This window comes from Suillus fuscotomentosus, assembly GCF_016647785.1.
Source record: "Suillus fuscotomentosus strain FC203 chromosome Unknown F5891scaffold_199, whole genome shotgun sequence".
Lineage (NCBI taxonomy): Eukaryota > Fungi > Basidiomycota > Agaricomycetes > Boletales > Suillaceae > Suillus > Suillus fuscotomentosus.
Genome location: NW_024539711.1, coordinates 50209 through 71947, shown reverse-complemented (window position 1 = coordinate 71947; position 21739 = coordinate 50209). Strand labels below are relative to the sequence as shown.

The 21739-nt window shown below is 47.9% G+C and overlaps 4 protein-coding genes across 4 annotated transcripts; 3 read left to right on the top strand and 1 right to left on the bottom strand.

The window, feature by feature from the left end:
* Positions 1–482: 482 nt before the first annotated feature.
* On the top strand, positions 483–1248 carry F5891DRAFT_1219485 (uncharacterized protein; the record flags this gene model as incomplete). Its single annotated transcript, XM_041369383.1, has 3 exons — positions 483–618; positions 672–842; positions 934–1248. 3 exons carry the CDS (start codon positions 483–485, stop codon positions 1188–1190), a joined length of 564 nt encoding a protein of 187 aa, XP_041216940.1. The 3' UTR covers positions 1191–1248.
* Positions 1249–1619: 371 nt separating this feature from the next.
* Positions 1620–3024, bottom strand: F5891DRAFT_1077456 (uncharacterized protein). The gene is given in 4 exon segments (XM_041363400.1): positions 1620–1924; positions 1973–1974; positions 1988–2044; positions 2074–3024. The coding sequence occupies 2 exon segments, from the start codon at positions 2837–2839 to the stop codon at positions 1995–1997; spliced, it is 816 nt and encodes a 271-aa protein (XP_041216939.1). The 5' UTR covers positions 2840–3024; the 3' UTR covers positions 1620–1924; positions 1973–1974; positions 1988–1994.
* Positions 3025–5941: 2917 nt separating this feature from the next.
* F5891DRAFT_204481 (amino acid permease) lies at positions 5942–8469 on the top strand. The gene is made up of 11 exons (XM_041370886.1): positions 5942–6258; positions 6309–6447; positions 6504–6615; positions 6672–6677; positions 6736–6880; positions 6930–7149; positions 7204–7416; positions 7468–7543; positions 7595–7923; positions 7984–8217; positions 8277–8469. Exons 1-11 carry the CDS (start codon positions 6110–6112, stop codon positions 8280–8282), a joined length of 1629 nt encoding a protein of 542 aa, XP_041216938.1. The 5' UTR covers positions 5942–6109; the 3' UTR covers positions 8283–8469.
* A 5878-nt stretch (positions 8470–14347) lies between these two features.
* On the top strand, positions 14348–14932 carry F5891DRAFT_930194 (uncharacterized protein; the record flags this gene model as incomplete). Its single annotated transcript, XM_041373941.1, has 1 exon — positions 14348–14932. A coding segment is annotated over one exon (585 nt), but the record flags the coding sequence as incomplete, so codon positions are not given.
* Positions 14933–21739: the final 6807 nt, after the last annotated feature.

Here is a 21739-nt window from a genome sequence, read left to right as displayed (position 1 = left end):
TAGAACTATGAAATACTCCTGCAATTGGGTTCTTCATCTACCAGGGACATCCAGTCAGGCCGGCGGCCAGTTGGCAGAATCCTCGACTTCTGCCACCCGTGGAGTAGGTGCGACTCGCGGCTGTCATGACCTCGGACATACTTAATGCCATTTAACATCAGCATCCATTTGTCTCATTATGCGAGCATCGGACGCACAGGTAGATGGAAGCTGATGTTCAGGACTCGAGGCAACAGATCAGTCAGTATTGTCGAAAGTCCGGCAGTTTGTTCAACCGAGTACAACTCACACTGCAGATGGGTTCCCCTGATGTGCACCATAAAGTAATCTGGCGTGTTGTGACACGTTATTTTCCGTGCCTGCCGGCAACAGCTCAAGCTATAGTAGTATTTTCTGGTAAGTTGAGCATGTAATGCTGATAGTTGCCTTGTATATTCAGCGACCTGAAAATTTCTCTCAGAGCACGTCTAACGGCAGACTCAATGCTTCACAACCTCAAATTTCGACTCTCGGGCATATTGCACGTATTTGGGCCTAGTGCTTTCGCCATTAGCATCATTTTGAACATCTTCACCATACTGCGCTTGCAACATCAGTCTGTCGATGATAAACAGTACTGTATGTCGAGGTCGTCCTTACTGACAGCCATCTCATCAGCATATTTGATGCAGCTTATATCGGTAATGATCATCCGATCGAATTACCCCTCGACTTGGAGATCGTCGCATTGACGTTTGAAGACTCGAAGTATTACAGTACTTCGGGGCTCACGGCCTGGTCGGAGTGGAATCTGCTCGATCACTTTCAACAAGGCCACGGATTCGTGCGTCTGGGAGCAAATGGTAAGTAAGCATTTATTCTATTCTCGTCAGTGCATGAGTCAGACACTTGATTCTATCAGGGCGACTGTTTGGTGTCTCGATGTTTCACCAGCTTCTTGTCTACAAAAGATTCGATTAGCCCTTATTAATGGCCCAATGATCATAGTGGCCACTGCCTCAACTTCTTGCGACAGGCCATTCTTTGCAATTCTGATACTACCCTCGAGCCAGGTCTACACCAATGGATCGGTGTCAGGCTCAGACGGCTTGGGTGTCACGCACATATGCCGAGATTGGTCGCAGGTTTATGCGTACATTGAGGAGAATCAGAGGAGCCCTGTGTGGGCAGAGCACAAGACAGAGATGTAATCATAATGCGAAGTCAAGTGGGAGGATCTGATTTCGCACTAACGCTGGATGAGATCAGCTCGTAAAATACTTACTTATAAATCTCAGTTGGTGCTCGAAGCGGTAGCCGAGTCCAAGGCTATTCAATGTCGAGGGTTTATCTGAGTGACAAGGCAGCATTTCTCTCATGTGCACCGTGATTGTATGATAAAGGTTCTGGTCATTGTCTCGGTGCTTGAATCGGATGTCAAGCGCAGTCGCAGGGTTATTCAATGGAAGGTTAGGCTAGCATGAGTATCGAGTAGAAATTGATCGATCGCGGGTACCCAAGAGTCGTTCAAGGTGATATGCGATAGGGATGCATGAAGGCTGTCAAAGCATGGGCGGTGTCAGGGAAGACGTAAATGCAACATAACATGTCATATTCATTCTTGATCCATAATTAAGTACGATGCAAAACTCCAAGATCCAGAGCTCCGTCATCCAACTTCCATCCAAATAGCATGTAGAACATATACCGAGCGACATGGTGAGATACGATAACTACGTCCAGCGTGCAATAAGGTTTATCCGATAAACATATAGACGATACACCAAGCAACAATGAAGAGAGGACAACACCGAGAAAAAGAAACATTCGATGCGGAAGGAGTGTGAATGTTGGTTGTACAATGATTTGGCCCAATATATGAAAGAATAAAACAAGTATCGTAGTCGTGAAGATAGACAAGTTTCGTGAAGAATCGGAGAAAATACTAGATCACGGCAACAGGAAGTTAGCAAGAGTGACAGATTGGCAGGCCAAGGGGGACGTACAGTCGTACGCTAGACTATGTCGTGTTGCGGGCAGGAACAATATACCCGTAGACCAATTTCTTCGGGTCTTGGAGAGTGAACTTGCGACGTCCCTTCTTAGCACGGTCCTTGCTTTCAAGGAGCGGTCCGCATGTCGCTTGATGCCGATCCAAAGAATCGGATCTCGACCACCGCTTTCCGCAATAAGGGCATTCACAAGACGTAGTATAGTGGACGCTCTCAACGTGACGGCCCAAACTGAGCATCGCTTCTGATCTTGAGCAATCCTCGAATTTGCAGGCAGTCGTGTCTGTGGATTTTACACCGTGCCAGTGCAACAGGTGATGTGCGACGCGGGCCTTGTTCATTTCTACAAACAGCCCGCAGGGCTGGTCCGTCCAACCGCACGCTCGTACGCAAGTCATCCCTGCGGGTAGTTCGTTCGTAATCTTGACGGTACGCTTGGAGTAGGAATCGTCGAGTTCCATCGCTCCAAATCTCCTAGTTCGAAGAAGATTACCGTGGGCATCATGAGTCCTGCGGCTGCTGATATCTACCGGCTTCGGGTCGTGAACGGGCATACCCATGACTACGGCAGTAGCGTCCGCTAGTCTGTAAAAACCAAACTTCCCCTCTCGGATTTCTTCTTCGTCGTCGTCGTCCAAGCATCTGCGCTTGCGGGTGGTTAGCGCGGGAGATGAACTGGAACCATCTTCCTCGGATTTAACGGTATGGCGAGTTTTACGCTTGAGACGTTTGGCGCACATCTGCCCATTGGGAGCGGAGGAAGATGGCTCCAAGCTGTTGTCATCACTCAGATACATTGTCGCGTCAGAGTCAGATGCGGACGGCAAAAAGGTTTCGGTATCCGACATCGTGTCCATGATGGCACTAGCGTATGCGTTGCCGGTATAATCCGTTGTCGAGGGGATAGACACTTCAGCCTGTAAATGCGCATTTTGCTCTTGAGAGAACGGAGGTCGGGGGCCATATGCGCGGGGATCCCCCGCTGCCCAAAGCTCTAGGTCGACGACAGTGGGAAAGTAATTTTGAGCAAAATTAGGTCCATTCGCATACGAACCACCATCATAGCCATACTGGGACCATGCGGGGACTTCCAGTGACGCTTGAGGGACGGAAGAGGGCTGCGGAAAATAGTGTTGGCTCGGATCGAATGGGGGAAATTGGGGGAGACCAGCCACCGGAGCGGTGAACTGGTTCAACGTTGGAAACGACATTTGAGTATTTGGAACATCCGGTAAAGATGCTGAAGACCTGGAAAAATGAATGAGCAATGGTGGACACTCAGTTGGGGTGGCACGTACCAGTGATACGCCTTTAGGTATTCATCTTCCTCGCAGGCCCGAGCCCATCTGCCACGGGCCGTCAGTTGAGTCGATGTTTGGATTGAGGTAGAACTACATACTCAGCCCGGATGGCGGACACATCTTCATAAGATAACTCTTGGGCGTCTTCCGAGACCGTGTCAGCGATGGCTTCGTTGTGGATTCCAGGTTGAGAACACGAAAGGATAGTCCCGCTAAAAAAAAATTATGAGATGGAGCGTGCCATCTGACTCGAGATTGAATACTAACCTATCCAACGACATCTGAAGACTGTCGTATGAGGCACTAAATGCATAAGGCATCGTCAGTATATACCGAGTCGACATGTGAGTAGACTTACCTAGACATATCAATGATTTGAACAAGTAATATTAAATGGTTAAGATGAAGTGGCAAGGGAAAGAGGACGAAGAGATGGAAAAGTGAAGGAGAGAACGCTAGGTTTTTAACCTTACAACATGCGGAGAAGCACTATACAAAGCACGCCTGTGGACGAGCATTATGCCCCGACAACATGTCGCAAAAAGGCAAGCGTGTGTGGTCGCTTACATATTTGTGGCGTCTATTCAACTGCTTTGAAGCACCATGCGTGCATCAATCCACAAATGCACAAACCTTTCACTACACGTCGCTCATCCGTTGTTAGACCTAGACGCGCGTGGGGCGATGAAGTAAGTATTGGCACTTCCTCACTAAAGGATATGACATTACTAGTGCGTGCAACAGTACAACTCCGTCAAAATCCGAAGTATCGCAACAATGAGATTTTCGTGAAGGATGGTCACGGCACACTCAACTACAACCGCGAGCTTTGATAATGGTACCAGCTTGAGACAGCAACAAGCGACCTCCAGCACAAGCGGGCAGCTGATATATTACAGCTGAATATTGTGCGGTAGAGGAACATAAGATGTGAAGGCGCTTAGTACCCCAGGCCTGAAACTTCTGACATATCATGTAGTGTGAATTGCATGTTTAATTGCAAACGTGCAAAGACACTTGCCTTCGCTGTTCATTGCGTTGTGACCCAGCCTAGTCCTTGCCGCTGAGGTGAGAATTGGAGGGCTTGATATCATCTAACCACTCAATGGACACCGAAATACTTTTTCAGATCGAAACCATGGTTTGACATTAGCGTTTATGTGAAGATGTTAGGAGCTAGGCGGCAATGTAACAGAGAGAACGCAGCCCGTAATACCTTCATTATCATGAAATGAGGGTAGCATTCTCTGGACTAGTTTGAGATGTCAACAGCTTCATTTTGGATGATCGGATCACTTCAAGTTGAAGATACGTCACATATTTGTTCAGCCTGAGATAGCCATATCAACATGCGTTATCATGATTCGGTCAGAGGTATGATGAAGCTGCACGCATAATACAAGGTTCGTGTCGATATCAGAATTCACCGTGGTTACTGGTAAGGAGTTGTGCTAGACAACTCGGACTCGGAGCAAAGCGTACGCGTTGTTTTGGTCCGTTGTCCAAAGGCTTCCGAGAGTTTCCTTATGTGGAAGCTGCACATTGCAAATCACTAGGTTCTCGACAAGTCTTTGACCATGTTTCAATGTGCAACCTCGTGTATGTTTCTTAAGCAGGCTACATGTAACCAGTAGAATATTCACCGAGACGCTGGTCACACTCAAGCTATGGTAGCTTTTCTGCATAGCAGCAACTGGCCAATAAACTGAAGAAATAAACTGTTACTATTAAGTAGGGCTTAACATTACTAGATGTGCTTTCGATTAATGGTACGCAGTGTCCCTGACAACCACTACGGGACAGACAAAAAAGTGGTAGTTCCATTCCTGCAGAAGGATTGTTTGAATGTCTGATCAAATATCAAAAATGCTAAAGTTTCATCCGCCCATGTAGTTTTAAAGGCACACCGCTTAGCACAAGCAGGGCAAAAATCTAGGCGAGTTTGAGGCTAAGTACCGTGACCGAATGCGCTGTAGGCCGTTATCTCGCAATCTTGTAGTCCAACGAGAGGTCATAGGAACCGCGCTCGGCCCGATACCCCCAATCGATCCTGTTTTCCTTGAAGCTTGAGGCTTGAACGTCTGCTGGAGATCAGCTGTAGGAGGCTGCTAGTTTCTTCCCATTACAGGCACCGTTAAAATGCCAAATGTGACATGTGACAGTTGAACCCGCGTGATCGGGTTTTTTAGAGTACGTGCATATGATAAATGCAGCCCGACAGGCTGCTGCAACCACTGCTGCGTGGATTATAGGCAGGTCTTTACGCGCACGAGCCTCCACACCATCTGAAGCATCTATCCTAGTCATGTGGGGGTGCCCAAGAATTTGAAGAAGAATTATGTGCCAAGTCTTAGCCTTCTGGTGAGGTCACGGTGAAATGAATCATAATCATCACTACTAACTATTCATAAACTATGACAGTTGATTTATCATAGATCAATATCATGGTGAGCAGAATCGGCCGAAAAGATTTGATTGTTGACAGTTCCCATAGTAGGTTTCCGGTTAGCCCATTTTTTTGGGTAGAACGCCATGCAAACGCCATGTTGACCACCCTTGCTGCAAGATGGCGTTCTATCATACGCCCTATCACGCCCTATCACACGCCATCACCCACCCTATTGCGCCACTTCTCCGCAACTGAGTCATATGTGGTAGAATTCTATCGGTAGTCGATCGGTAGGCTCTCTCTATGTTGAAATGCTGATAGCTATAGGCTCATTGACCCCAGAACGCTCATATATCTAGCATGAGTCGTGGCTAGCTTGAAGTCTTATCTCTTCCCTCCTACCTTTTCGCTCACGACCGCTCGCCACAATGGGTGCTGAAAAGACAGACGCTACTGCTGATCACACTAGCAAAGGCGAATTCTCCGATGTCTCAGGCCATGATGGAGAGTCTCTTCAGGGGCCCTCGCGATACACCCTGCAACGTAAACTCAAGAATCGTCACATTGCCATGATCAGGTGTGTTTAATTTTCTTCTTTTTTTCTGGCGAATTCACACCTCCGTCAAGTATTGGCGGTGTTATCGGTACTGGTCTTTTTGTTGGAACCGCAAACTCTCTGAGTTATGGAGGCCCCATCGGTCTGTTGCTCGGCTACATCGTGATGGGCACCATTGTCTATTGCGTTATGATTAGTTTGGGAGAAATGGTATGCTTGCTGCATGTCTTACACGTAGATCACATACCTGATCTTCATTTCCATAGGTTGCTTACCTACCTATACCTGGTGGTCACATCAAACTCGCCGAGCGCTTCGTTGACCCTGCGTTCTCTTTTGCTATGGGTTGGAATTACTGGTATGACTGGGCGATTGGTTGTACGTCTTATTTTTCCTCGTTCATTTTTCACAATTACTGACCTTTCACTTTTCAGCACCTGGTACTTGAGTTGGATGCATTTTCTTGACATGCCTGCTGACATTTTTTCATCATCTCAGCTGAAATTGCTGCTGCTGCATTATTGATAAATTATTGGAATTACACTGTCAATGATTCAGTATGGGTCGTCATATGCCTTGCCGTTGTTGTCGCCATTAACATGCTTGGTGCTGGTGCTTACGGCGAGGCGGAATTCATATTTGCGTGCGTACCGAGTACTATATCCCGATCTCGCTTTCTGAGATTACTGCAGATCCATTAAGGTCATCACAATCACTGGTCTTATTATTCTCGGTATAATCATCGATTTGGGAGGTGGCCCAAACCGTGACCGCATTGGATTCCGCTACTGGAAAAATCCTGGACCATTCGTTCAGTATAATGGCATTCAAGGTGCCAAGGGACGATTCCTTGGCTGGTGGGCTGTTCTGATCCAGGCTGCTTTCTCGTTCATTGGAACCGAAATTGTTGCTGTACGTTATATTCTAGGGCTATCAATAAATATATTGCTTATGAATCTCACCTAGATTGCTGCTGGAGAAGCGAAGAATCCTCGTCATACCTTGCCCAAAGCCATCCGTCGAGTATACATCCGTATATTACTTTTCTACATCGGTGGAACACTCGTCATTGGTCTGCTTGTACCATCCAACAACCCATTACTCGTATTGAACAGTGGAACCGCCCAGTCTCCATTCGTCATTGCTATCGAAACAGCTGGAATTAAATTTCTTCCTTCGGTAAGCCGCACATGGCCTTCCCTTGATTTCTTATTGACTTATTCAAAACAGATCATCAATGCTTGTTTGTTGACCTCTGCCTGGTCCAACTCATCTAGTTCCTTGTACACTGCATCTCGTGCGATTCGTGAGTGTGCTTATCCGGTGGCCAACTCATCGAGATTAATGAACTTCGTAGATGGTCTTGCAGCCTCAGGAAATGCTCCCAAAATCTTCCTTAAAACCACACGCAACGGGTTGCCTTACGTTGCTGTCCTCTTCACAGCCATTTTCTCCTTTCTTGCCTTCATGGCCGTGTCCAAGGGTGCGGGCTCAGTGTTTAACTGGTTGTCCGACATGACATCCGTCGCTGGCCTTATGACGTGGTTTGGTATTTCTGTAACATACCTCCGCTTCTACAAGGGCATGCAGGTTCAAGGCATCGACCGCAAGACGCTCCCTTACTACACAAATCTCCAGCCATACGCAGCATGGTGGGGGGTAGTTTCGACGATCACCATCTGTTTCGTATGTCAACTTTTCATATTCATTGATACTGTCTGGACTGACTATTCTTCTACACTCTAGTTCAGCGGATGGAGTGTCTTCCTCGAAGGTAGTTGGAATACTGCAACTTTCGTTACCAACTACATCCTTTTCATTACCTGGCCAATCCTGTACTTTGGTGCTCGCCTCTACTATGGCACCAAGCCCATTGCTGCAGCGGACATGGACTTCAAGAGAGATATAGCTGAAATTGTGGCGGACTCGTACGAGGAACCCCCGCCAAAGAACAAGATGGAAGCATTCTGGCAATGGCTGGTGAGCATGGCTGCACCACTTGGCAATTTTTAACATCACTAACATCACCCCATTCGTAGATGTAATTATACCTGCAATAATACATGGAGATCGATTATCGTCAAATATATCACTGTTTTTTGTAAGCCCTCAATTGTTCGACATACCTAGTTGTCGTTATATGTCGCTGCCAACTCTACCAAACACAATTACCCAGTCAACTTGATTATGACCAAAATGGGACCTTGCCCTTTGTATCTAGTGAACCTTGCGAAGAAACAAGTTTAGGTCTCAATTTCTGTCCATTGTAAGGATTCCATATCCTCTACACCCCGACTACTGCTTCATAATAAAACTTAAGGACTTACGTCCTGACATCCGTGTGACTCACTGACGCGAAGAAGCGTTATGCTTAGTGCTGCCGCGGTCCGGTCCAGAACCATGGTTCGAACCGGACTTTTGGTCCGGTTCTCCGTGGTTCGGTCCATGGTTCTCGCGCCAGCCAGAACCGGACCGGAAATTGGGGTCTGACTAAGTGCGAGGCACGAGCATGAGGTAAGAGTAAGGTCTATGCCTGTTATGAGTAAGATGACACATACCTTCTCTTCCTCCCCCTTCTCTGCTCGTATCTCTGTCCCTGCTGTCTCAAATATTCTCTTGTGAATTCTCTGATCTACCTGAATCAAAATCAACAAAATCAACAAAACAAAGTTATCTCTATCTTGATCTGAACTCTCATGGACAGATTGCATTCTGACCCGAGTTTACTCGCATGTCCAGATTTCACGAGCGAACAGCATCGGCCCTTGCGTGCACCTTGTTGGAATAGCAAGCGCGCGCTCACAGTTGAGGCACGTCATTTGTCTCGTTCATTATGTTTCGGCAAACTCGTATGTTTCTATTGTCCGCTCTTGTTATTTACTTTTCTATTGTACTTACAGAATCTATTGATCTCATGGGCCAGCGCCCTATATCCTTTGTTTCAAGTCTCAGATACTTATTTGTTCGCACAAGAGCACTTAGTCTATTTAATTAGCTATGGACTCAGACATTTGCCTTCACGCGCATGACTGAGAGTGTCTGTTTGTTCCAGACCCGCGCGAACTTGTATTAATCCTTTTAGGTTATGAGCCCTGCTCTCTAGAAAGCCTTACGTCTCATGTTTTCCTGCGAAAAAGCTGTATATTCACCATGTCTACTACTGTGCCAGTCACTATGGATACTCTGCCAACCAATGTGCCCAAACTCGACATCAAGGGCACCAACTGGGCGATATTCTCTTTGCGCTTCCAAGTAGCCATTGAAGCCAAAGAACTATGGAAGCAATTCGACGGGACAAACCCAAAGCCCGTCGGATCACCCATGACGTCTGGAGGAACGACTACTGTATCCCCTCCGGACCCTGTTGCACTCGCTCAGTGGCAGAAACACGAGAACCTCGCGAAACACTTGCTTACCCAGCGTATCCCCGACTCTACTGCGTTACGTGTTCGGAACTTGACCGACGTTGTCGCAATGTGGAAGGAAATCGTGCGCGAATACACCGAGAAGGGTGCATATGCGCAGACCGACCTTCGCACTAAGTTTTTGGAGTCCAAGTGTCCAGGAGGGGGAGATGTGCGCACGTTCCTCGACGAACTTCGCACTAAATGTGACGAGCTGTCAGCAGTAGGAGTCCAGATCGAAGAGAAAGATTACTGGTCCACAATCATCCAATCCCTCCCAAACCATCTAGCCAGTTTCGCATCTGGGCAGCTTGCCACCGCCTGACTCTATAGCCCTACCCAAACCATTGACCCCGACATTCTAATCTCTTTGATTATCGAAGAATCTGAACATCGCGGCCGCAAGGATAGTCGTCCCTTGCGTGGGGGAACCACCACTCGCCACAATGGAGGAAATGAGGCTATGGCAGCCATAGATATGTCTTCCCGCAGCCGAGGGGGTAGAGGAGGTAACAGAAGTTCCTTTCGAGGAGGAAGGGGTGGAGGTAACAACAGACCACGTCCACCATGCTGGAATTGCGGTTCCTGGGAACATTTTAAAGCTCATTGTCCCGAGCCTGAGAAAACACCAAGCAGCAACACGGGAACCAGAGGATCTGCGAACGCAGCAGCAGATGACGACTCCGAGGATGACGGAGTGTTTGCTGTCGATTGCCTGTCAGATGACGAATCCTATATCCCTGACCTTCTCTCCACAGAGTCATCAGATGAGGACGCTGATGACAGAACAGCCTTTGTTGTCAACAATGAAGACTGGTTCTCGGAGATAGACAAGAATGACTTACCCGACTGGGACACTGTATCAGCAGCTCCCAACAGTGGAAGCGACACAGATTCCTTCATAGAGCTTGCTGCTGAAGTCAGTAGTGGACACATTGATGGTCCAGTCGTTGAGTTATACGATTCCGGATCCACACACCATATTTCCCCATACTGAGAAAAGTTCGAAACTCTTTCCACTATCCCACCAAAACCTTTCGCTGCTGCCAATAAACAATGTTTCAGTGCGACCGGCATAGGAGAAATGGTAATAGAGATCCCAAATGGTGTTGACATGTCCAAGCTCAGACTTACCGAAGTATTGTTCTCGCCGGAAGTCGGATACACCCTAGTGTCCATAGGACGACTCGATGAGCTCGGTTATACTGTCATTTTCACTGATGGCAGGTGCATTATCAATGACCCTATGGAGAATGTCATTGGACAAATCCCCAGAACTGAACGGGGTCTGTATCGTGTCGTCCACAAAGCCAACCTTGATAGTGCAGACTCCGTTGAAGAGACCATCACAGTGATGGAACTCCACAAGCGCATGGGACACATTGCTCCCGCGGTTGCTCGACACCTCGCAGAGAATGGACTCATATCTGGAATAAAAGTCAATTTATCCTCTGGCGAACCTACCTTTTGTGAAACATGTGTCTATGTGAAAGCCACACGTAAGCCAATCGCTAAGGCACGACAGGGAGAAAGAGCTACTGAGTTCGGACAGGAAGTCCACACTGATCTGTGGAGACCTGCCCCCATACTGACTCTAGGAGGACGACATTATTATGTCAGTTTCACGGATGATAAGACCAGTCTGACGTACCTCCATCTCTTGCGTCAAAAGAGCGAGGCTCTTGACGCATACAAGAGTTTTGAGGCCTGGTGCGAGAATCAGCACAGCGCCCACATCAAAACCCTCCATTCTGACTGAGGGGGAGAATACTTAGGGAAGGCTTTCATTGCGCACCTCCAGGCCGCCGGCACCACGCAGAAGCTGACTGTTCATGACATGCCCGAGCACAATGGCGTTGCCGAGCGACTAAACCGCACACTACTAGAGAAAGTTAGAGCCATGCTCCACGACAGCGGCCTTCCATGCACCCTCTGGGGAGAGGCAGTCAGACATGCCGTCTGGCTGAAGAATAGCACCCCGACAAAAGCTCTCAACGGCAGTACTCCACTCGAGGCAGCAATGGGGAAGAAACCAAACCTTAGTCGCCTCCGTGCCTGGGGCTCCAAGGTTTGGGTAAAGAGAGGCCATGGAGACAAGCTGTCTGACTGTGTCGATGAAGGACGTTGGATCGGCATTGATGAGGCCAGTGAGAACAGATGCCATGTCTATTGGCCATCCAGACGCACGGTTACTGTCGAAAGGAATGCTTACTGGGATCCTGCGGAGGTAACGACGATACATTGCAAGGGGGAGGAAGAAGATCAGAGTCCAAACGCAATGATATCGTCGCCTGAACACTCACCTCCTGGCCCTATCCCACCAGTAACAGCCCCAAACATCCCACTGACTGTCACCCCATCCAGAATCCCCATCCTGTCAACTTCGCCAGCGCTTGACATGGTTGCCAAGCGAGTCCGAAAACCAAGCCAACGGGTCCTCGACATCATCACCAACAGAAACCCTGTCCCCAAAGGCATCCAGCTGGCCACACCAGCAGTTGCTGAAGGAGACCTGGCCGGAGCAGAGGCCGCTGCTGAGAAGTTGATGGCGATTTTGGAAGCAGAGGACGACCTTGCAGAATTGGCGTTAGCACTGAGTGAGTTCATGGCTGATGCTGAAGCTTTGGAACCTACCACTCTAGCTGAGGCGAAGCACCGTCCAGACTGGCCCCAATGGGAAGCTGGAATCCGTGAAGAGTTAGCCACACTGCAGACTGCCGGAACATGGAAGCTTGTTGACCCACCTCCTGGTGCCAACATTGTAGGTTCAAAGTGGGTTTTCCGTGCTAAAAAGGACGCAGCAGGAAACATTGTGCGATACAAAGCACGCCTAGTAGCTCAAGGTTATTCCCAAGTCCCAGGGATAGATTATTTCGACACATATGCACCTGTTGCCACCCTTGCATCCATCAGAACCGTCCTCGCACTTGCAGCTCGACTGGACATGGAAAATCATCAGATCGATATCAAGGGTGCATATCTAAATGGAGAACTCACCGACAAAGAAGTTGTCCACATGCGCCAGCCTCCCGGTTTCAAGTCGACGGACCACCTGAAACACGTATGTCACCTGCAGAAGACCTTGTATGGACTAAAGCAGAGTGGAAGGAGATGGTATCAGAAGTTGGTGGAGATATTGGTGGATAGGATTGGACTTACACGATGCGATGTTGACCAAGCTGTGTTTTTCTCACGCTCTTCACCTGACGAACTCATTATCGTCGTAGTCCATGTTGATGACTGCACTATTGCAGCCTCTTCAATGGACCTCATCATGAAGCTGAAAGACAAGATACGCACCTGTGTGGAGATTACGGACTTAGGAGAGCTCCATTGGCTGCTGGGCATTGAAGTCACCCGCAACCGTGACAATCACACACTTTCCTTATCACAGAAGGCATATCTCGACTCAATCATACGCTGCTTCAACTTCGAGGAGCTGAAACCAGTCTCAAACCCTATGGAGCCTAGTACAAAGCTCCACTCTGGCCAATCACCATCCACCGGCGCTGAACATGCTGCCATGCACCATGTCCCATATCGCGAGGCTGTTGGATCGCTCATGTACGCCTCCCTCGGTATCTGTCCTGACATTTCTTATGCAGTTACTATGGTATCTCATTTTTCGAGCAACCCCGGACAACCGCATTGGGACGCCATGTGTCACATATACCACTACCTTTTGGGAACAACGGACTTAAAGCTAACTTACGGAGGGGTAGAGAATGTGTTGACTGGATACGCAGACGCTGATGGAAGTATGGGAGAAGACAGAAGGGCTGTATCAGGGTATGCATTCCTGATAGACGGAGGAGCGGTATCATGGTTGTTGAAACGCCAGGAGATAGTATCACTATCAACCACCAAAAGTGAGTATATCACAGCGATACATGCCACAAAGGAAGCCCTATGGCTGCGTTCTTTCATTGGACAACTTTTCGAACCATTCACCGAGCCTATCACTCTCTTCTCGGACAATCAATCAGCAATCACTTTGACCAAAGACCATCAGTATCATGCTCGTACGAAACACATTGACATTAGATTCCATTTCATTCGTTGGGTAATTGAGGAAGGAAAGCTTCAACTCATTTTCTGTCCCACTGTCGACATGATTGCCGACACGGTCACAAAAGCGCTACCATCACTGAAAGTCAAGCACTTCATGTCTCAACTTGGACTATGCGCAGCTTGAGGGGGAGTGTTGGAATAGCAAGCGCACGCTTGCAGTTGAGGCGCATCATTTGTCTTGTTCATTATGTTTCGGCAAACTCGTATGTTTCTATTGTCCACTCTTGTTATTTACTTTTCTATTGTACTTACAGAATCTATTGATCTCATGGGCCAGCGCCCTATATCCTTTGTTTCAAGTCTCAGATACTTATTTGTTCGCACAAGAGCACTTAGTCTATTTAATTAGCTATGGACTCAGACATTTGCCTTCACGCGCACGACTGAGAGTGTCTGTTTGTTCCAGACCCGCGCGAACTTGTATTAATCCTTTTACACCTTTTCTGTCGGTTATGGTTGACGATGCTCAGGCGACCGAATCTCTTCGGTTAGTGTGGGTCAGCACTAATGAAGATTTGCGCATACAATGGCGACAGCAGCTCGCTGAAGACGAACATCTTCGTGCCGAGCAACATCATTTAGCCAAAGAAGAAGCTATTCGCCTCCAATAAGCTCGTCAGCTGGAGGAGGACACAGCTCGAGCGGATGAATGGAAGAAGAACAGATTCAAGCACACGGACATTCTTATGCGCCCTCACCCTGACACCAATGAGGATGAGGCGTTCGTGTCCGACTTCGCCTTATGGAAAATAGATAAAGGACAGTTCGTAGAGTTCTATTACTGGACCAACAACGGTCTGGAGGAGACTCTTTCTTCCCAAACCACTAGGGATGACGAGGGCTTGATCCCTTCAGAACAGGATGGTTCTACTGTATGGATCAGCGCAGCTGCCTCTAAACCATCCAAAAGGGTAGTACCAGATCGGTTTTTATCCCCAGCGGATTTTGCTCAGGTGGTTCCACACATCGTCGCAGCTCTCGAAGAGTGGGATTGGCCTCAACAACGAGTTCTAATGCTCTTGCAGTTTTGGGGTGCCATTGTCACTCACAGATACTGGAATTCCAACGATCTTGTGGCCAAACGGGCATTGATGATTTACCAGGAAGAACAGCGCCAGGCCTGGCACAATGCAGTTGCTTTAGGCACTGGTGCTTGGGATCTTTCCATTATCAGCGATGTGATCCTTGTGCGACTCTTTGATCGTGTACTTCATGAATCTCGTCATCGTGAACACAACACCCAGGTACGTCTTACACTCACGGTTTCAAATCACTCTCTAATTTACCTTTCATTGCTTCCTTAATCGAACTTGAACTTTGTTCATTTGCACAATTGCCAATTCAACATGCTGCGATCTGCCTTTGCATTTTGCGTTATCTGTTATGTGTTTGCATTTTGCATTTTGCCTTTGTTTGCCTTCGCATTCACTGTTATTGCAGCTAAATCCTAGCTCTAACATTCGAGCTGCTCCAAGTGAGACTCATTACACTCAACGTTCGAAGCGTTCACGTCATTCCAAATCCCCGCTGTAGAGACTCGTGCATCTCATAGTGTGATATGGCGCTTTACACTAGGGAGTATACAGCACCAACTCGCAGCATCACTCTGTGTACCATCCACAGTGATTCCTATATGACGCGCAGCTTTCCCGCGCAACGCGCGCCATGCGCGCACCATTCCCGCGCTTCACGATGTATACGCGCGCGCGCGTTCCCGCGCTTGCGCGCCCTATAGCGCCAGCCATCCAGATGCATCCATCCACTGTCCACCAAGCTCCCTAGTGCGTATATTTCCATTTCCTTTATTAGCATAGTTCCACCTTTATTTTTATCATAGTTTCTCACTCATATATATTTTTACATACCTACTCGGTAGCGCTTCGGCTCCGCATGAGCGCGCTTAGGCGCGCTATATAAGCGCCAGCAGTACATACTATTATTTACCTTACTTTTCACCCAACTTTACCTAGTACTTACTACTTAGAAAGTCGCAGTAGAAATCTATTCATTAGCACAACACATCTCACATCCTTTATCTTGCTTATATCTTCACATAAGTTTAGTCTCTCTTATTTCCGCTTACACGCGCGCGCTTTCCCGCGCTTCGCGCTAATACGCGCGCGCGTTCCCGCGCCTTCATACCTTGCGCGCACCTGCGCTTTCTCGCGCTTCGCTGAAGCGCGTACCTCTAGATCTCCGCTGCACCTGCTTCCCCTTTAGGGTCGAATGCACTTGCCATCTCAAGTATCGCAGACTAGGCAATGCACGACCTACAACTTTTTAGATACAGTCAGGAGCATTTCTTTGTTCCTCTCAGTATTGTTGTTTCTACACCGCGCAATCAGACTCCCGCAGCATCTCCGAAGAATTCCAACTCTCAACCCACTCGTCCAGTGGATTTGCGTGCAGTTTTTTGGGATGGCACACAGGGTACTCATTTCCCAGCCGTGTGCACCGTGTGCCTTGGACGGAACAAGCACAGCTTCATTGAATGCACCATCGAACACTTGTGGGATGGTGCATTCCCAACTGTTGCGACACGAGTCAACAAGCAGCTTCTTGTGCAAGGTTCCGACAAACCTTTGTGTGTCGACTGGCAATGAGCCCGTTGTATCAGTCAGTCCCACAACGACCGACACGTTTGTTTGGGCTGCCTTGCCACCACTCATGGTGCCCAAAACTGCTCTCGCGCACAGGCAACTTCATCTGATCTCACCATATGATCCTACCGTTTGGGAGTCTCAACTTCGCATGCACAATCTTCTCGTCAGATACCTGAATCTTCCATATAGTTTGCGGTTTGGTTTTAATCTCAACTTCCCTCACATTGTTCATACACAAATCCCCCCTAATAGTTCTTCACTCCTTGTGTTTCATGATGCCTTCGACACCATACTTGCATGTGAGCTTGCTACTGGCTGGTACATCGGTCCATTTACATATAACGAGTTACTATCTCTCCTCGGTCCTTTCCAATGCTCCCCTATATCAATTATACCCAAGACCAGGAAACCGGGAAGATTTCATGTCATTCAGAATTTCTCTTTTCCGTTGGTGCCTTCATTGGCTCATCCGAATCTGTCTATCAATGCCAGCGTTAACTTGGATGATTTCCCATGTACTTGGGGGACATTTGATACTGTATGGACCATCATTTGCTCTCTCCCTCCTGGATCGCAAGCAGCAACTCGTGACATTGCAGAGGCATATCACATGGTGCCCTTACACCATTCTCAATGGCCTGCTGCAGTTGTTCAACTTCCTGGAGGAGACTTTTGCGTGGATACCTGTATTTCCTTTGGCATGGGACCCTCGGCTGGGGTGTACGGTCATGTCGCTGATGCAGGCCTTGATCTCTTGCGTGCCATGGGCCTTGGGCCTCTTATGAAGTGGGTGGATGATCACTTATTTTTTTGCATTTGTTGTGAATACCTCACCAGTTACAATGCCTATCGTGCGTCAACACACTTGTTATTGGCTCGCTCAGGTCCACAAAAAACGGGGGGACATATTTGGTACAAGGGTGAAGTTTTTGACAACGAGTCATTTGACGTTTACGCCGAAGATTGCCATCTCCCGCTGCAAGACCTCTCATCATCCTCGCCTCGTTCCATCCTTGACTCTAACTTCTGCTTCTCCTTCGCGGACATCACTTGTGCCTCTTTGCCCTTCGGCTATCCTTGAGAGCCAATGAAGGACACTGCATTTTCCTTCGAGACACTCTTCCTAGGCTTCTTGTGGAGCATCATTTGTCTCACAGTACAGTTGTCAGTGGCGAAGAAGGAGAAATACCAGGCAGCTATCACCGAGTGGAGATCAAGGGAAATGCATGTCCTTTGGGACATACAGAGACTTTATGGGAAACTCTTGCACACTTGCTTGGTCATCCCAGCAGGACGTGCTTATCTCACCACATTGGAGACCATGCTCGGAGTTTGCAGTAGTAGTCCATTTGTGCCACACCATCCCGTTCGACACCTCAACAAGGATCTCAAATGGTGGAGTGCGAAACTTAGTCTCCCTTTCATCGGATGGCCCATCACTCAACCACCTCCCCTCCTCGACATTCATGCCTTCTCAGATGCGAGCACCTCTGTTGGAATCGCAGTTGTTATCCATGGGTATTGGCGTGCATGGACACTTCACCCAAACTGGCAATATCTTGATGGCCAATGCGATATTGGATGGGCCGAGTGTGTCGGGTTCAAGCTCCTTGTCCATGCAGTCCTCAATAGCAGGAAACATGATTCCCCCTCGCATTTCCGTGTATTCTGTGACAACCAGGGTGTCATCAATGGTTGGAAGAATGGGAGGAGTCGCAATAGGGCAACCAACCTCGTCTTTTGTCGAATCCACAGCCTCCTTGAATCCCAGGGGCACGGTACATCCTTCCATCTCTGTTATGTGCCCAGCAGTGCTAACCCTGCAGATGGGCCCTCTCGGGGCATCTTCCCCCCCATCATCTCCTCCTTCTGCCAATCGATCTCCCAGGTGACCTCCACAAGTTTATCTATGAGGCAGATCTCTCCACGGGGACTTCCCCGTCGTCATGCCAGGATCAACGCTCCTTCGTTGATGAGTCCACAGAGCCCGCAGACATCTGGGATTGGGGAGAGCAGCTCCTCGAATTCCGTGATACCTGGTGTGATTAGTGTGTCTCGGTTTGCAACCAACACTCCCCTCACAATAGTGAGCACCACTGCACAGCCCCGTCCTTACAATGCTACTCTAACCCCCAACCTATCGTCTTTACGTCCGCATTGTCTTGCATGCGACCATCTCCATTTATGGCGTCCTCTCCAGGCTCGTTCATGTCTTGACAACACCGGATCCTTGGTAAACATATCTGACAGCGACATCAATCGGATCATTGTTGTCCTTGCGCATTCTCACGCTGCCACTACTTGAGAGACATATGGTTCTGGACTTCTAATATTCCATGTCTTTTGTGATGCTCGTGACATACCAGAGGAGCAATGCACTCCTGCATCCCCCATCCTGATTTTAGCCTTCATTGCTGCATGCTCGGGTTTGTATTCTGGGAAGAGCCTCGAGAATCACTTCTACGCAGTTCGGGCATGGCACTTGTTGCATGGTCTGCCCTGGCTCGCGAACCATGACCAATGTACGTTGGCCCTCAGCAGCGGGAAATGTTTGGAACCAGACACTTCCAAACGAGCTAAGTGGGCACCTTTTATGACCGACATTTTGATCGCTATTTGTTCAACATTGGATCTGACAACTCCCTTACACGCAGCCGTTTATGCATGCCTTACCACATCATTCTACACTATCGCACGCATCGGGGAATTCACAGTTCCCTCACTACGAGCCTTTGATCCTCAATGCCATGTCAAAGTCAGTGATTTGCAATACAACGTTGATTGTCATGGCTTTCATGTTGCTGTTTTTCATTTGCCATGCACCAAAACCTCTCGCGTCGGCGAGGACATCTATTGGCTGTGCAGTCAGGGCTGTCTGACCCTCAAGCAGCCTTGTCAAATCATTTGGCTATCAACCACCCTTCCATCAACGTGCCTCTGTTTAGCTGGCAACATCACATGGGCCTTCGACCTCTTACAAGGGGAGAATTCGTTAAATGTATTCAATCTGCCAGCAACAAACTCAAGATCAGCTCATTGAAGGCACACAGTCTCTGTATCGGCAGTACTTTGGAATATCTACTTTGTGGTGTGCCATTCGAGAATGTCAAGACAATGGGTTGTTGGAGTAGTGATGCATTTGTAGGGTACCTATGGAAGCATGCCTTAGTCATGGCTCCATTCCTACAGGACAAGCCAATATTAGAACCCTTCATGCGCTACGCTTTACCTCCACCCCTTTAATCTTTGGACTGTAAGTTTGCCTCACCTCCTTAAACTTGGGATTCAGCTGAGAGCCCCTTCAGTGACAAATTCCGTATTATACGGGCCACCCGACCTCCATAATATCCCATATGAGACGGGCCAGCGGATCATGGGCCCATGTTGTGTATATTCTCGATGATGACGGATGGGCCGGGATGCATATTATTTCCGATGGAGATGGGTGGGCCCATGTATGCCAATGATATATATATCCTTGATGTTGACGGATGGGCCGGGGGAATATGATCATTCATGGAGATGGGTGGGCCCATCTGGGTAATATGTAGATTAGGATATTATAGACAGCTGGGCTGAAGAGAGATGTAAGGCAAATATTGTTATATAGATGGGCGGGCCGACGGGGGTGTATTACATATATGGGTGGGCCGAGGTAGGGGAATATTACATAGATGGGTGGGCTGACATGGGGTGTATTACATATACAAGTGGGCCGACGTGAAAAGTATTACATATACGGGTGGACCGAGGGTGCGATAAAATATTTATTACATAGACAGGTGGGCTGAGGTGGGGTATAATTATATAGACGGGTGGGCCGAGGTGGGGGATAATGCATAGATGGGTGGGCTGATGTGGGGGAATTGTACATAGATGGGTACATATATGGGTGAGCCTAGTATGTTCCATCAAGACATACAGCTGATGTAGCCACCAGTAAATCAAACACGTAGGATACATATACACTATGAGTGCATATACCTACCATCAACCACCAAATCTAAACCCCTAAGCACAAAAACATGAATTGACCATGTGTGGCATTGACCAATAATCGAGGACTGAAGTGGAAAAACCCCACACCTGAACCCTGGTGTGCAACATATCCTATTTATAAGCATGGACACCAGAAGCACAACACTCACAAAAATATATATGTCAAATTTTCAGTGCCAAACCCCAAACCGAGATGTACCAACCCCTGAATCCCGAATCCCGAGACTGCCAGGTCTCGGGTTTGGGGGTTTGGGGGTCCGGAACTTGGAACTCGGTATGTAGAACAAAATATATTTCAAACATGGGTAAGTTAATGTGTTTGTCAATAAACTCGATTGTAAATCAAATTTTATTGATCTCCCCAAATTTCCCGAGTTCTTACCAACCCCCGAATCCCTAAATTGTGAACTGCCGGGTTTCGGGGGTCCCGGAACTCGGAACTTGGGAAATTTGGGGAGATCAATAAAATTTGATTTACAATCAAGTTGATTCACAAACACATTGACTTACCCATGTTTGAAATATATTTTTGTTGTCTCACATACCAAGTTCCGAGTTCCGGGACCCCTGAACCCCAAAACCCGGCAGTCCACAATTTAGGGGTTCAGGAGTTGGTAAAATATGTATGGATATATGAAAGGTTGATTTAAACATTTTTGAAAGATGTCTCATCAAATGTCAAGTCCTGAGTTTTGAATTCCAGGTTTCGGGACTCCGGGCTTCGGGACTCTGTGTTTCGGGACTCGGCACTCCCGAAACCCAGAAATCAAAACTCGGGACTTGACATTTCATATGCAACATCTTTCAAAAATGTTTAAATCAACCTTCCATATATCCATACACATTTTACCAACCCCTGAACCCTGAAATTGTGGACTGCCAGGTTTCGGGGTTTGGGGGTCCCGGAACTCGGAACTCGGGATGTGAGACGACAAAAATATATTTTGGGGCTTGGGGGTTAGTAAAATGTTTATAGATATACGTAGATTCATATCAACATGTCTGAAAAATGATGTTCGTCTCAAATGTCAAATCCTGAGTTCTGGGTTTTCGGGTTTCGGGACTCGGCACCTGGCACCTGGCACTTGGGGTTCGGCACTGAAAATTTGACATAACTCTGGGTTTTGGGACTCCGGGCTTCGGGACTCGACACTCCCGAAACCTGGAAACCGAAACTCAGGACTTGACATTTCATATGCAACATCTTTCAAAAATGTTTAAATCAACCTTCCATATATCCATACACATTTTACCAACCCCCAAACCCCGAAATTGTGGACTGCTGGGTTTTGGGTTTTGGGGTTCAGGGGTCCCGGAACTCGGGACTCAATATGTGGGACTGGACAAAGATATTTGTCAGGGTTCGGGGGTTAGTAAAATGTTTATGGATATATGTAGGCAGATTCAAACATGTCTGAAAAATGT